This window comes from Lagopus leucura, unplaced genomic scaffold (genome assembly GCF_019238085.1).
Source record: "Lagopus leucura isolate 7727_CA_CO unplaced genomic scaffold, USGS_WTPT01 Super-Scaffold_810, whole genome shotgun sequence".
Lineage (NCBI taxonomy): Eukaryota > Metazoa > Chordata > Aves > Galliformes > Phasianidae > Lagopus > Lagopus leucura.
Genome location: NW_024962261.1, coordinates 14,680,508 through 14,696,877, shown reverse-complemented (window position 1 = coordinate 14,696,877; position 16,370 = coordinate 14,680,508). Strand labels below are relative to the sequence as shown.

The 16,370-nt window shown below is 39.4% G+C and overlaps 1 protein-coding gene and 1 long non-coding RNA gene across 3 annotated transcripts in view; one reads left to right on the top strand and one right to left on the bottom strand.

Moving 5' to 3' along the window:
* LOC122177063 overlaps positions 1-9,742 on the bottom strand; it is a 34,459-nt gene extending 24,717 nt beyond the window's left edge. For both annotated transcript variants that reach the window (XR_006177925.1, XR_006177926.1), the window contains exons 1-2: positions 9,439-9,742; positions 7,138-7,219 (exon numbers count right to left, since the gene is read on the bottom strand). This is a non-coding gene — a long non-coding RNA (uncharacterized LOC122177063). The remainder of the gene's footprint in view (positions 1-7,137; positions 7,220-9,438) is intronic.
* A 381-nt stretch (positions 9,743-10,123) lies between these two features.
* On the top strand, positions 10,124-16,089 carry SRP19 (signal recognition particle 19). Its single transcript, XM_042866150.1, has 5 exons — positions 10,124-10,218; positions 11,951-12,026; positions 13,009-13,080; positions 14,285-14,396; positions 15,440-16,089. The coding sequence occupies exons 1-5, from the start codon at positions 10,178-10,180 to the stop codon at positions 15,571-15,573; spliced, it is 435 nt and encodes a 144-aa protein (XP_042722084.1). The 5' UTR covers positions 10,124-10,177; the 3' UTR covers positions 15,574-16,089.
* The last annotated feature ends 281 nt before the right edge of the window (positions 16,090-16,370 follow it).

Here is a 16,370-nt window from a genome sequence, read left to right as displayed (position 1 = left end):
GAAGAAACCACAAAATTGCTTCAGTTTTGTTCTGTGTCAGCTCGACTGTTCTTAAGTTAGCATTCTAAATAGTTGGTATTCAGGATTCAAGATTCCCTAATTTTAAGTAGCGCTGAAATAGAGTAATTTAACATTATGGTAGGCTTAACATTGTTACAGTGTTTCACATCTGTGGCTTTTGTGCTTCATCTGCTATTAAGATTAATCAACTTTATCTTGAATTCCTAATAAGACTTGTAGTGTTTATGAACAGAATTGAGATACTGTCAGCAGTAAGTTCAAAGCCAATACCAAAAATGCAGATTTTTTGAACAAGTGGTATTTTATTTTGTTTCATTCTTTGCCTCTTGTCAAATTTTTCAAGACATACTACATTTCCACACCACCTGGTGTAGCTCTTAACAAACAGCATGTTAGCATTCGTAATATTTTGCACGTGGTATCTTCACAAAACTTTTAATATGAACATCACTGTACTTTTCAAGATGAAATAGAGACAGACTGATTTGTTTTGAAGTCAGGACTTTCTGTTGGAGTAGAATACTCCATCCTTACGTTTAAAATAGAAGACCATCTTTATTACAAAGTATGTTATACTTTTTTTTTTGTGATGTTTTGTAACTGATAACGTAGAATAGAATATTCTGAAGGTATACCATTTTACCCAGGATAGTCAGTTAATACCAGCTTTGCATCTCCTTTATCTAAGAATTTAAAGGTAAACTTTATAGATAAATTCTAGTTTCAGTTTTGTAACTGAGGTAATCTAAAGAACATGAAAACATGAGGTGAAATAAATAATTGTATGCATATCAAACACCAGAATGTATTTGAAAGTTGTAGTGGCTTCTTTAGATAGTCTAGGAGGTACTTCTTTTTAATTGGGAAGTTTCTCTTAATATCCTCATAACTAACCTACATTTGTAGCAAAGACCGATGAGATAAACTTTCCAAGTATAAGGGTAGTGAAACACTAAAATATGCTTCCCATGGGAGTTGTTAAATTTCCATTACAGAAGTTTTAAGAAGAAGGTTAGGAAACATAAGGGGATGGACTTCAGTGTATTTCACATTGCCTTTGTGCAGAGAGATGCTTAGTGATCTTTTGAAATTCCTTACCAAAGCATTTCTCTGATTCTTTATCTAAAATGCTTAGTATCCATTAAGAGACTTACTAGAATGTTTAAGGGCATACATGATGTTTGATTCATATTAGTGGTTAGGATACAAAGGTAGATTTTACGCTTAACTATAAAAATGAGTCCAGGAAATATAAAATCAGAAAAATGGAAAATGGCTGTATTAAGTATATTTAGTCTTGTATTTTGTTAAACAATGTCTAGATTAATGGTTGCCAGATTTGGTTTATGCTGCTGAAGTTTTCTCTTGCTCCTTGGTTTTATTATAATGAGGATGGCACAGCATGAACCCGAACATCATCAGTGTTGAGGCAAAACAAGGGATAGCAAGGAGCTAAGGAAACCAAGATTCATGTTACTGTTTTTTGGGGATATACATTTTGATGGAACTTTAGTGATTGGAATGCCGACCTGCAGTTGTCCTTTATTTAGTTTAATAAAGCTTTGTGTTCTTTATGTGAAAAGTGGGAACATGTCTTTTCTGCAGTTTTTTATGTTTAAAATGTTTATTCTAGTTTCTTGCTGTATGCCACCGTTAATGTTATTGTAATTAACACAGTTAATGTAATTTTTATGGAAGCTTTTCTGACTAAATATTGCAAACTTTAAAAGGAACTTACCTATATGTATTTTTCACGTACAGTTCTCTGTCAGAATATTTTCCTTTGAAACTTCATAGATAATTCTTAAAACTGTCAGATTTGGTAGCTCGAAAATTGAAAGCCCATGGCCTTGCCATGATTTCCTGACAAGACTGGAATATTGTTTAAGCGGGAGTTGGCTTCTGAATGCAAGTAATCAATTATGCTATTCTTCAATAAGCATCAGTTAATGTAAGCAACAGCACTCATCTGACCCGTCAGTAGTCCAGATCAGCTCTTACCTAGCAGAACTGGTTGGAAGGAGTTGGGTTAAAGCCTCTTAAGTATGCTGAATTTGCTCAGTGCAAGATCAGACAATCTGCCTAGGGAAGCAGAAAAGAAGAAAACAGCTAGAGTTGATGGAAGGAGATTGTATCAAACCATCACTTGCAATTGTAAGCCAGTACACCCAAGCTCAAGAACAGCTGTTAATCCTTCTTGAGATGGCAAAAGCAAATAAAAGTTTTGTACTCTTCTTCATATTAAATTTCTGGCTAAGTGGCCTAACAGTGCTTTTTTAACATGCTGTGTTCCAGGGAAGTCCTTTACCCTGGAAATTCTGACAGTTAACATCAGAAGTATGATGTTTGTAGAAAATAATTTTTTTTCTTCATCACAAACTACGAAATATTTTTTTCTACCATATGTGAAATTCTAATTTTTAAATTTGCAATATTAAATGCAATATTAAATCCTTCCAATAGAATGATTTACTGTAGTTAGCTGTTTTCTAGAGGGGGCTCAAAAAGGGGAGAGACATTACCCTGTCCCTAATGAAGAGAGTATTACCCATAGGGACGATCTAGAAGAACGCTGAAGAGAACTTTAACATCCTCTTGCAGTCTTTTGTTGCTAGGTGCCTCCCAAATGTCTTTTCACACTTTCCATTAAATAGTACCCAGAAACATAAATGTTGCTAACATTTCTTTGTAAACTTGGACCTAAACGTAATTTCACCTACTTGCAGTAACACCATGCAAAGCCCAATCCACCTATCTGACAGCTTTGTTCTGGATGTGTGATTTGGACGAATCAGAAGTGAGGTGTCCATTTATATGAAGCATGACTTCCTTCCCATGCCTAGACCTTTGAGGACTTTATTAACCTCATCACGCAAATGTGTTCACTCGCTGCTACCACAGCCATCTCCTTTGCACTTTTAAGTATCACCAAAAGAGATGTCCCCACTTTTTTCATTTTAAATCACGTATAGAAATGTCATTCTTGCTTCATAGTTTACTATATGCAGAGTAACAGATTTTATCTGTAAACATGTTTTAGAGAATGTTGATGTAGATAAGGTTGAGTTTTTAGTCTGAATGTAAGTTGGTTGTGTGTTGTATTTGGCTACATATTGGAAGTGCAAGGGGATTTGGTGTGGTGCTGAAGAGCTTAAGAGTTCACAACAGTCATGTAGGTGTCAGTAAATTTGTGATGCCAGATCAATACCAAGTATGTATTTAATATCTGCGTTTTCTGCTGTCAACTTTCAGTTTACCAGATGTGCAGTTTGTCCGTTCTAAGACTGAGTAATGCCTCCCTAGCCTTGTTTTGCAAGTCATCTGTTCCTTAGGAGATTTCCATATAGTTGGAGATTCTTGTATTTACAGATTTCTGCCACTTCCAGGAGTTAAGGAAATTATTTAATTTTGTTGTTGGTGAAAGCATTCTTTTTTTTGAGTGGCCATGAAATTGCAATTAAGATATGAAGGTGTAGGGGGAAATTGTTCACTCAGTGAAATGCACTTCCATCCAAAGTTATTAGCTCAAGACATACATACAAACTGAGCATCTCTTGGGCCCTACTTCTTGGTGGGAATTAAATGTGTAAAGCTTGAGCTGGCTCACTGCAAGCAAATAAGTTGTTGTCCTCTGATACCAAATACATTTTTCCCACCTATGAATGTTGTTTCTCTTTGATGAACTCAGCCCACAATTATCTTTCCTTCAGTTTTGTTGTTTGCTTCTGCCTGAGATGCATTACTGTTCTTATCTCTGTAATTAATTATTTCTTCAATTATTCTGATGTATTTTGCTTCACAGTATCCTAATTCTGAATTTAGTCTTGCGATGCATAACTTATTACTGGTGGTGTTATATAAAATTTCCTCCTGATTGCACCTTGTCAGAGTGGAATTCTTTTCTTGGCTGTAACTAAATCTTAGGTGTCTGCTGTACTAGAAATATATTTTCATTTAAAAAGAAAGTTGCTGTTAAGATGATGACAAAGCATATCAGAACCATATAACCATCAGAACCATATAAGAAACAATGCAGTTTTATTTTGGTAGTAGTCACATTTTAAAGTGGATAAAAGCCTAGGGAGATGCACATCTCACCAATAGGCCTCTCTCTTCTCTTCCATGTTTCATTTCAAAACAAACTACACAAAATCTATTTCTCACACAGTGTAATTCCATAACATCGTATTTATTTTACCAGAAGTTCACAAGAAAGCCTATTTATTTATGACTTTTAGCTTAGTTAATTTCAGTCCTCCTTACTGCATCTAAACCCTGATGGGAGACTGTTAGGGGACCTAGATTTGCTGATTCCCAGCACACACAGACAAACATGAATTTACATACATATGCTTATTCTACACTCCTCTATTTACTCTAGGATTGACACACAACTGGAAGCATTTAAGGAAAAAAAAAAGGCTCTATTGCCGAGTTACATTGTTGTTGTTTGGGGTTTTTTTCCTAATACTTGTAACTCTGTCTTTCAGAAGGAGAGTTCTGATTTCTAGACTGATTAGTTGGTACCCTGTTTTTGAAGTGTTCCAGAGAAATATACACGTATTGGTCTTAATTTATATGCAGAAAGAGAAGTTTATAGTCAGAATGTAGAAAAGGCAGCTTAACGTCAGTAGAGATTTTGGAAACTACAGGATTTTGAGTGCTTACATTTCTTAACAATTCTGTACAAAATAACATCGCTTAGGGTGAGGGAAAAAGGAAAAAGGAGCTTGTGTATACAATAAACAGAACTTGGGTTTGCCTGTGAATCTTAGACCTTTAACTAAGGTCTGTGATGGCAGACGTAAAGAAGGGCAGGAAGGTAGAAGATTAAGCCCAGAATCACAAAATCACAGAATGGCCAGCGTTGGAAGGGACATCAGGGATCATGAATCTCCAACCCCCCTGCTGCATGTAGGGCCACCAACCTCCACATTTAATACTAAAGCAGGCTGCCCAGAATCACAGAAAGCCCTAATATTAATGTCTAGAAACATGTCATTTTTATTTCTGGGAGGGAAAGGGGATGTGGGGGATTTTTATTTATTTTTATTCCATTGCATGATGAAAGGGGGTTGGTGTCTTTCTGTTCCTTCTATGATTGTGCAGTTAAACAGTCATATCAGATTTGGAGTTGGTCTAGATGTTCTCCAGAGGTCACTTCCAGTCCCTACATTTCTGATTATTTGACACTCAAGTGTTTAATTTTATTTAGAAGTCTAACAGAAACCCCCTAGCTTAAGTGAAATCTATGAGCTCAGTGCAAATACTGTGTTATTGTGTCATATATATGTGGATGGTTGATGGTGTCTTTTATCCTACACACTGACTTTATGTAGCTGTCAGTTGTTCTACAAGATGAGAGCAGGACACTGAGTAAGAGGATGTAAAACTGAGGACTGCAATTATTGGGGAATTAGAGCTGCGTAGAAATCACTGTTTTTCTCTTGGTATTTTGTTGGTTCTACTGTTCCCAGCTAAATAGATAGAGTCCATTGGCAATGTGTTGCCAGAAAGTCACCTGCGTGCCTCAGTGAAATTCTGTGTGCAGTGTCTGCTGTGTTTACTTATTTACTCCATGTAAATCAAGGGATGGGCTCTGGTGATGTAATCAAAAAAACTTGGAGCTCTCAACAGAGTACAGCTGAGGAGATCTGTCTCTAGGCAAATATCTGATGCCACGTCAGCTGCTCTTGGCAGCTGAATTGTAACAAGGAAATCTTGAGCATAGCTATGCTTTTTAATGATATACAGGATATCAACTGTTCATGTGCTTCTACCACTGAGATGAACAAAACTGGTGTTTCTGCTGATTACAAAATACAGTTTTGTAGCTGTTGTCGCTCTAGGATAAGCGTGGGTAGTACATCTCGAAATGCTAGGGTAGAAGACAAGATTTTGGCTTGCTAACATGGAAGGAACTTAAGAGTAGTCCCTGGATTTCAAGTAAATGGTATACGCAGTATTTTAAAGTGGCGTTTCATGAAGCATGTTTCCATTTTTTTGTTATGTATACTTTTGAATCTTTGCTTACATGATTTGCAGATAAAATCTTCTTAGCTTGGCTCCTTCCTTTCGGTGTCAATTGGACCAACTGAGATTTCACTCTGAACCCCTTTTTATTTTGTATTTTCTGCAGATCACTACAAATCTGTTGCACCAATTTAGCTGAAAACACGCCTTCTGAATGATATCCACTAGTCCCAATCACACAGACATTTCTAGCATAACTATGCAGGGTAACATGTAGTCAGAGAAAATTGAACATGTAAGCTATGTCTGAATCAGCTGCCATCTCCACACATTTTCAGTAAAACACAGCAGTTTTAGCTCAAACTATTTGCTTGTGCTTGTTCTGCCCCTTTTGTGCAAACCATTTGGATTTACCCCAAGTGAAATGTACTGTCTCTATCAAAACCACTTTGAACTTCTGTTACTTAATTTTATAGGGGCCTTGAGGTTTTTTAATTTTATTTTTCTTCCCTAGCTGTGCTTAACAACAGTAAAACAGCCTCTGACTAAGCACACATGACTTGCTGTTGACGGTATATGCAGTGAGGGAATTTTCTGAATGCGTGCAATGCAATGGTTACTGCTCCCTGCCACTTCCCTTTCTAGAGCACATACAACAAAGGGAATAACTTCAGGAGTCTACACAGCTTCAGAGACGAGGGTCCCTGGTACTAAGCAAAGACACTGTTTGCAGTCTTGAAATTTTGCTACAAACTTACGTGACTCCTATCATCACCACCAACTACATCTTATTTTTTTTTTAGTGTTTAAAATCTCTTTAAGTTCTCCTTGCTTTGTCATCCAATTTCAGATATCAGGGACAGCAGATGCAATGAGTCTGAGCTAGTCTGCTTTGTGACCTACTTCTGTCCCTGAAATCTTCAGGCAAGAAATGCACAGAACTCCAATCTGAAATGTTTTTTCTTATAACCAAGAACAAATGTAGCAACTGAATGGCATCTACAGTCATTCTATAATGATGATTCTATGATTAAATGGCCGTGTTTGTACCGAATGCTTCATTTTAGGAATGGTAGTATCAAAATATCACGCATCAAGAAATAAGGTTGGTTTGTAATAATAGGATATACAGTAAAGACTCACCTCTCTCATGATCAGTCACATACACCATATGATACAATCCATAACTCCGGAAAATCCCAATGATTTTTCATGACTTTTCCATCTGGAAAAGATTCAAATAAACATTTTTGCTATTACCAGAGTACAGGTTACGTAGTGTTTGCTTTGTTTTGGTAAATTTAAACATTGTTTTAGAAGAAAAGCCATTACTCCCATATGTTGGTATTAAAAAGCTGCATGCAACTGATAAATATAACAGCATTAAGCAAATGCACAAAATTATTGTCTTGAACTAAGTGTGCTGAGAGCAAAGTTAATGTTCAGTAGCAATACTGTGCCATTCACAAATTGCAACCACATTCAGTGCCTTCTTTAATGTTAAAGCAGTGTTTCTCAAGCTGGTGTCCAATTATGTACCACAATCTGTTTTAAAAAGTAACATAGAAATTAAAATATTGCAGAAAGAAAAAGGGGGAAAAAACAGGATGAAGAAGTAACTTTTAAAACTTCTGTAAGTTCTAGACATTTTTTTTTTAATGAAGTCAAATAACTCAGTTTTTTTTTTTTTCCTCAAACAATTAAATAGTTCTTTAATTTAAATTTTGCTAGAGTATCATCCTGCAGATGGAGATTTAGCTCTAAACATTTTTAAAGTATTGAAACGTGTGTCCCTGAAAGTGTGTGTATAGTTATTTGACAAAAACAAACTGCAGTAAGCCTGACTGATAATGTGTTACAGTGATTACCATGTTTCATGACAGATTAGGCAGTAGGTAATGCATGTCTGCACAGAGAAAAAAATAAAATAAGATGTGTAGAGAAAAAATGAGAAAGGCAAAAGTCCAATTTGAACTCAACCTGGCCGCTGGGGTAAAAAGGAACAAGAAACTCTTTTACAAACACATCAACAGTAAGAGGAGGACTAAGGAGAATCTCCATTCTTTACTGAATGAGGCTGGGAATGTGACCACTGAGGATAAGGAAAAGGCGGAGGTTCTGAATGTGTTCTTTATGTCTGTCTTTAAAGGTCAGACCAGTTATCCTCAGGGTACTCCGCTCTCTGACCTGGTAGTCTTGGCTGGGGTGCTGATGAACCCCCTGTGATTCAGGAGGATGCAGTCAGAGACCTACTGCTCCAACTGGACTGCCACAAGTCCATGGGGTAGGGTGGGATTCACCCGAGAGTGCTGAAGGAACTGGCGGAGGTGACAGCCGAGCCACTTTCCATTATCTATCAGCACTCCTTGCTGACTGGTGAGGTCCCAGAACTGATCCTGTTCAAGGAACGTTTGGATTTTGTGTTGAGGCACATGGTTTAGTGAGAACTATTGGTGACAGCCGGATGGTTGGACTGGATGATCTTGTAGGTCTTTTCCGACCTTGTCATTTCTGTGATTCTGTGAATGTAATGAAATCTCGTCTGTCCACACTTCACATTGCACATAAAGTAATGGGAGCGTGGAATTTGCGTGTAAGGTGTTAAAAACACTGTTGACTACTTATCTCTTGTGTAAACCTTTGGGATAGAGATGCTGGAGGCCAGCTCCCCTTCCCTCCCCCTTCAACCCAGGAAAACAAAACAAAACAAAACAGCTGAGAGAACAAGCTGTGGCCACTTTGATGGATGAGCAGATTAAGCGCTGACATCCTGCGTAGCAGCTCGCAAGGTCCTGGTAGCACTGACACTTTTTAGAAAGATCTTTAGATAGAAGATCTAAACTGTAACATGCATGTGTGTATGTGTATACAACAAAGACTGTACAAAGCAAGAATATAGGGAACCCATTATCAATCCAGAGCTAACAAAATGAGAACAGAAAATGGCTATCTAAATAACTGCTTGCAATAATAACCTTAGACAGCTACATTCCATTTTATCCATCTTGATGGCAATCAGACCACCCTCCAGTAGCTCATCCTTAGCACTGAGCTACCAATGGATCAAAAGCTTCTCTTGTAACTTGGTTCTCCTCTGCTTGTGTAACCTTTGAACCGCAGAGCATGTTGTGTCATACTTGTGTAGACCTGCCTTGCTCCTGAACAGCTGCAGAGTTCCAAAACCTGCTACTGCACAGACCACATAGTTGTACTGCTCACACTGCTTTTCTGCAGTACTTTGTGCAGCATATTCACTTCTGACACGAGAGCAAAGATGAAAGACAATAAATTTGCCCATCATTCAAAGGACTGAACAGCTCAAGTAACACACTGACAGGTGCCAAATGCCATCCGGCTTCTTTCTGAAGTTTTAACTCAGCTGTTCCCGTTTTCAGGAATCACATCACAAGTAACATCACAAACAAATCCTCCCTGCAAGCACACCTATGCTGTAGTGGGACTCAGCATCCTCCTCTTCAGCACTTCATGCAGAAGCGGATGCTCTGATATTCAGTAACGATGTAACAGGGAATTGGAACACCTTCACTTATTTGCGTGTCCTGGCACACAGCTGCTGCGTGAAAATTCACGGCCGAGTGCAACGGCACACGAAGTCAGACCCGTGCGACTCGCAGCGACAGCACAGCTGAGGTTGCAGGGACTTCAGGAGGCCGTCTGGGGCATCGCGTCCTCCGGCAGGCGCAGCCCGAGTCTGACCAGTTCTAAAGATCTCCAGGGGGGGACGCAAAGCCCCGGGGCCGTCCGTGAACCTGAGGGACACCGCTGTGGCCGGCCAACAGCCACCCTCTGAGCACCCCGTCAGGGTAAGCGCCGAGCGAGCACGGGCCAAACAGACATGGGCTGTGCCACGGGCCCCGAGGCGCCGGAAAGCCACACTCTGACCTCCCGGCACAGAACGTCCCCGATACAGAACCGAGACCCCGCAGGGAACTCTAGGGCAACCCGCAGCACCGCACCGCCCCTTGCGGGATGCCGCTGCCACGCACGGTCCGGCTCTCTTCAAACTTCCGGCGCTGACGGATACGCCTCGCTTTCTGATAGGCCGTTGTGCTTTACAGATGGCAGCACTGTCCAATCGAATCCCCGGAAATGGGAGGAGGGGGCGGGATTTCCGGGTTGAGGGAAGGCGGGCCGGCCTGGCCGTCAGGGCCGCCGTGTTAGAATGGCTGCGGCCGCTACTGCTTCGCCGGCCGACAAGGAGAGGTGAGGCAAGGGGCGGCTCGATGTATGGGCCGCCACAACCGGCCGGTGTCTGCGGGAGGCCGTGGTGCTGGGATGGGCTGGCGGGGCGGGACGGGGCTGAAGGGTGATCGGGCCGTGGCACAGGCTTCCGGGCGGTGGCTTCAAGTGGAAGCAGCGTTTGGATAACGCTTTCAGACGGTGGGTTTGGATTTTGGGTAGTGGTGTGCGGAGCCGGCAGCTGGACTCGATGGTCCCTTTCTCTCGGGGCGTTCTGTGCGCGACGTAACATGGCCACGTGCTGAGGTGGCACGGCCGCTCCGCGCAGTTTGTGCGGGTGTAACGGGGCCGGCCCCGAGCGGCGGCGCGGGTCAGCGGCGTTCGCGCCCTGCTGAAAGCAAGGAGCTGCGCCGTCGCCCCTGCTTCCCTCAGAGATCCACGTCAACGAGGCTCATTTTGTGCGGCTGAAGTGAGGTTGTTAAAAGGTGTCGTTCTCTTGTCTCTGTGGCTCGGTGCCGCACTGTGCTATCACTCCTGTAAAACAGCACGTCGTTTTTAAAGCTCGCAGAAGGTAGCCAGGACAGAATTGGTGGGCAGTGTAGCGTGTTGACGCTTGAGAATGCCAGTTGCAAGACTGACGTTTTCCTGTGCAGAACTGTTCCATGTAGATACAGGTAGTCGGCTTGCAGAGAGTCAGAGTCACCAAATGCTGTGCTCAGCGATGTGAAGGGAGGGTAATCAGAGGGAGGTAAGCTACCTTCTCTTTGGCAACTGTGTGAGCACTGGTCTGCCCATGGGAGGTGGTGAGCAACTGCCTTCCCCCTGCAGTTTGCTTTTGTTGCTTTTCTTTCTTCTTCCACTTCAGTTTCACATATGAAGCAGTTTTTATTGTGATCCGCAAGTTTTCTTGCCTGTACAGTTCTTCTCTTCCCTCAGCCCACGAGGTTGGAGCAGAAAGGATCAGAGGTCCTTGTCTGTCTCCAACTAAGTGGGCTTCAGACTGCCCCAGATAACTTGCTTACCTCTTCTTCCCCATTTTCTTATACTGCCATAACTCCTCATATAATTGCAGTCCTTCTTGTAGACTTCAGCCTTTTTTTTTTTCTTCTCTTTCTAATGGGAAGCATAATTGAGGTTCTGTGTACCTGTATGTGCTTGATGGGATTAAATATCTTGAAAACTCATAATTTAACTTAAGCAAACCTTTAAGTATGGTTTTTTTCAGAGGCTTTGTAACTTAGGAAATCCAGCTTCTTGTACATGGATAGAAAAAAACTCAAATACACAAGAAAAAAGCACTTCTTTCTTTGATGAAGTATTTAATCACTAATAGAGGTACTACCTCATTTTAAGGAAACTTTTATTCATTCTTTTCACTGAAAAGAATATGTTTGATTCGGTGAAATTGAATCAAAGAAGTATGCTTTCTTCTCTCAGTGTTTGGGTTTGAAAAAATTTTTTCACCTCTCTTTTTTTCCCCTCAAATTGGTATCTCTGTCCTCTGTGCACTCTTCTTGAGTGCAGTCATGCAAATGGGGTTTCTGCCAAGTGGTCAGGCTGTGTACTGAATAACTGAGAGTGGGACTATGTAACACCTTACCAAATTGGGAAAATGAGTGGTTGTTCTGAACTGCTGTGGAAGATTCTGTGCTTTGGCAGTGATACTCATTCTGTTGTTGTTGTTGTTTTACTAGGAGAACATGTGAACAATTTTAAGAATTTATACAGCTTAAACTGGTTGTTTTCTCTTTTTTAGATTTATCTGCATTTATCCAGCATATTTAAACAACAAGAAGACAATAGCGGAAGGAAGAAGGATACCTATAGACAAAGTAAGTTTGTGGATGGCAGGAAAAAAGAATATTTTGTTTTGTTCTGTAGTAGTTCTATAGAGAGTTGGAAAATAGAACTAAATTTCAAAGTTATCTTCCAAATTCCCACGTGGCAAGTTAGTTTGATGGAAGAGCCCTGGGTTTCTGTTTTCATCTGAGCAGCACCTTTGGCAAGATGTTGAAGTAATGACAATCAGCCATGTTCCATCTACTACAGAATTGATGTGCCAAATTTGGAAGAGATGCAGGAAAGAATAATTAGTTGATGACTGTGAGCTTGGTGGCTGACTTCCCTAAGTATGCCCATATTCTGTGCTTTGTCTCCTTTGCTGGTCTCTGTCAAAGATGGAACTGAAAATGTATATGGCATGCAGTTGTTTCTGTTGCTTTCAATCTGTCCAGAATAGTTTTGATTCTCACTCTTTATAATAGTTTTAACAAGCAAATGCTGAGTTTGTTAAGGGCTTTTCTCACTGTTAGTTTTTTGTCTGTTTTCCTGATAGTAGTTTAAAAAGTAAAAATAATTATACAGCTTATACACTGCCAATGAAAGATCTACCTGTGGAATGGATCTGCTGCCCTGTGCCTAAAAAAAAAAAAAGTTCCACTGTTTCCTGCACTTGTTGCTGTAAATTTCCCTTTAGTCCTTTACTCAGCTATCTTTTTTAGTTCTGTGTAACTGTATGCCATCTCAATTATTTTTCTTAGGCAATTCTGTTTCCTTCTTTGTTCCTCTGTCCTAAATAATTCTCTCATCTGCTTTCTGTTTCACTGATTTCTCTATATCCTTGTCTGCTTATTTTTGTGTTGTGGACTGTAGAAGGGCTCCCAGGTGACTTTTGCAGTGGATTTGTCACTATTTGAAGAATTTTCCCTTTCCCATCCATTTTTTCTAGTTCCACAATATAGAGAAGCCACTATTTCTGTATAGGTAACTTGTCTCAAAAATGTTTAACTAATGTTTAGCATGTTGTTTCAACAGGCTGTTGAAAATCCCACATCTACTGAAATCCAAGATGTGTGTGCAGCAGTTGGATTCAACGTGCTATTAGAGGTAACAAAAACCAGGCCCCTCCCCTCCCCCAGACAGCCAAACCAAAACCACAAAAAAACAGACACCTTGGTATGTGTCTTGTCTTCTATGATTTTATTTTTTCTTACGACAGAATAAATCGCAATAAAGTCTTTTATAGCAGCCAAGATATTTTCTTCCTTTGAGTGTTAACTGAGTAAAACGATGAAGGAAATGTTTGAAAACAGAATGCAAGGCAAGAATTGCTTGGATCTCTAAGTCAGTGTCACTTTTTATGCTTATAAAAAGATTACTCTGTTAACTGCTCTTCTTAGAAGACTATCCTAGTTTCTTAAAAGTTCCTAACAGTCAGAATAAAAGCAAATCTTGCAAGGTGCAACTCTGCAAATTTTAAAAAGCACATTTGTATTGAAAGGTATTACCTTTTGGAACTAGTGTCTGATAATAACAGAATTTTGTTGCTTAAAATCTTCACGGTCCTTTGGAGTTACGTTTCAACTAGAGTTGCAGTATGCAGTGGTTATTTACTGCCATACTTGCTTGGTCTTCAGTTTCTTGATTAATTTTCTCCTGATGGAATGAGCTTGTGTTTCTAGCACTCTTTGTTTTCTGAAGTGATTAATAACTTAAAATACTGTGGAATTTTCTATCAGTTCTTTACTGTAGATGTTTTCTTTCAGAAGTGACTGGCATCCCAAAGCTTGTAGAAATTCACTTTGCTTTTTGAAAGACAAATACTTTCCTATCAGTGCACACTCACTTGTGAAATAGCCAGTACCAGAAATCAGCCTGTAGCAGAAATAAGGGCAGTGAGTATTAATTGTGGATGTCAGTCTGTGACCTACTGCAACTTACTAGAGATTGTCTCTAGATGTCCAGAAATGTTTGTGGCCATGGAGATGAGACAGAAACTTAGGTGTGCGTTCCAGGCTGGTAGGCATGTAGAACAGTCCCTGTAGCTGGTTACTCACTGAATTGTTACCTACCAGCAATGAACAGTAAGTTACAGCAGTGCTTCTGAAAATGTAACACTGTGTAGCTTTGGGCTCTAGCTACTACAGTGGCAAAGTGTTTGGAGGATGAGGCTGATGGAGAGCTGCAGTTGCTGTTTGGATCTGCTAAGAATTCCATGATGCTGTGACTTAGATGAAATGCTCCCTGACAATTTTTGCAGAAAATTGTTCCAGTAATTAATACATAAATGAGTTTTCCTTTTGTATGACAGAAAAATAAGATGTATCCTAGAGAGTGGAATCGTGATGTGCAGTACAGAGGTAGAGTACGAATTCAGCTCAAACAGGATGATGGCAATCCATGTTTACCTCAGTTTCCAACACGTAAGTAGAATATCTTGCTTAAACTCTATCTGTTACTAAACCAGAAAGACTTCATTTTGTCTTGATTAATTCATTTTACTGTCAAAAATTGTAGAATATTGCATTAAATCTCTTTACCTCTGTAAGTCAGCTAAATCAAGTCTATGTGAGCAGAGTTTGTAAAAATGCTGCTCTTTCTTCAGTACTTGATTTGAGAAGAAGTTAGGAGAGTGTTGTGTGATAGCAATAGTTGGTATATTCAGTATACAGTTTTAGCTTACTGTTGTCTTGACAGACACAATGGAATACTTGATATCAAAATTGATAAATTCCACTTGTAGGCTGTATGCATCCATTAGGCATTTGTACAGGTACCAAACAGATAAAATAAAACACTGAGTTTGCAGTTCAGTTTTATGTTGGCATTTTCATATTGAAGCACATATTTATTATTATAAAGGCTGTGCTTATTGTTATAAAGGGCAGGCCCTGGAGCAGCTCCCTGTAAAAATTACTTGTCATTCATTATGAACTGTTCATCTTTTCCTTTTTTCTTGTCAAGGAATCAGTATATAATAGGGAAGCAAACAAGTATCCAAAGAAGGGTATGTCTAAGGGAAAGAACAAGAAGAATACCAATATGAGAGTAGCTGAAGCATCTGGAGACAAATTCAAACCATGTTCCTGTAGGAAGATGATGGTGTCTTTGTAAACAGTGCTTGTAGCTTTTTGCGTGGTCATTCTGTCCTCACTATTTTAGGCCATTAAGACCTGAGGAAAGAGAGTAACTGAGTATTGTCAGGGGTTATGTCTGTTCTGGTCTGCTGTGATGCTGTTCCTGTGCTTAAATAATAATACTTTAAAAAAAACAAAACAAAACTGGCAAAAGTCTTTTTCCGAACTTGAAGCTATCCAGCACATGAAAGAGAACTCCTTGGCTTTTTTTTTTTTTTTTTTCATTGTAACAGAAAGCTGAAAATGAAGCTTTTAACTTTGAAAATGGTGTGGATGTTCTTAACAGAACATCAGCAATCATCAGCAATGATCCCTCCCTGTATTTTTAGGTAAATCAGTGATGCTGTACGCTGCAGAAACCATTCCCAAGCTGAAAACAAGAACTCAAAAGATGGGAGGTAGTGATCAAAGTCTTCAACAAGGAGAAGGAGGCAAGAAAGGTAAAGGGAAGAAAAAGAAATGACTCCACGTCAGAAATAAGTGTAATATGTAATAGCTGTATTACAACAGATATGGATGGACACATTACTTAATGCAACTTCGAGGTGAAAGATACGGGAATGAAATAAACAGGTCAAGACAGATAGAACTGCGTGCTTACTATGGAGCTGGAATGCATGTAACTGCTTTGTGTCTGTGTAACAATAAACCTACCGTCACACACACACTGCAAGTCTGAAGCTAACATCCAGTTTTGGAAGTGGAACAACATAAGTAAATGGGAGAATCATTTTTTCCAAAATTAATATGCAGCTTTTTAAAAATAATAAAAAGTCTTATGCAGACTAGATAAGCAAACAGTTTTCAGGTTGGTTAACCATTTATCTGTGCTAGTTGACTGACTGTCTTGACTCTGGAGGGTCTGTATCACCAATAAAAAACGCAAATCAGTAAAATTATGACTTTGTAAACTTTACTTCCTAATCATCTTTTATGATTGTCAATGTACTAATAAAGGTGGCATAGTAATTTTGAAAAACTTTTCTTGAAGCCTTTTGTCAGAAGATGACTTTTATTTTGTTTCTTAACCTTTCCTCTGCAGCTTATTTCAAGAAGTCAGAGGCATACTGTAGGGTTTGTATTTTAACTGCTTAAGATAACTGAACAATTTAACTTTTTTCCTTTTTTTTTTCTTTGAATACTGTATTATCCTGTTTCAGGTTGTCGTTTAAGAGTTCATGAAATACGCTTTCTAGCTTTATTTCAGATGTGTAGGCCATGCAGTGTCTGGGAACTTAAAATATTTATGTAGTCTGCAGG

Coding starts and splice junctions, on each gene's coding strand:
- SRP19 (XM_042866150.1), top strand. CDS start 10,178: ATGGCTGCGGCCGCTACTGCTTCGCCGGCCGACAAGGAGAG. Junction 10,219..11,950: donor TCGCCGGCCGACAAGGAGAG/GTGAGGCAAGGG, acceptor TCTCTTTTTTAG/ATTTATCTGCATTTATCCAG. Junction 12,027..13,008: donor GAAGGATACCTATAGACAAA/GTAAGTTTGTGG, acceptor TTGTTTCAACAG/GCTGTTGAAAATCCCACATC.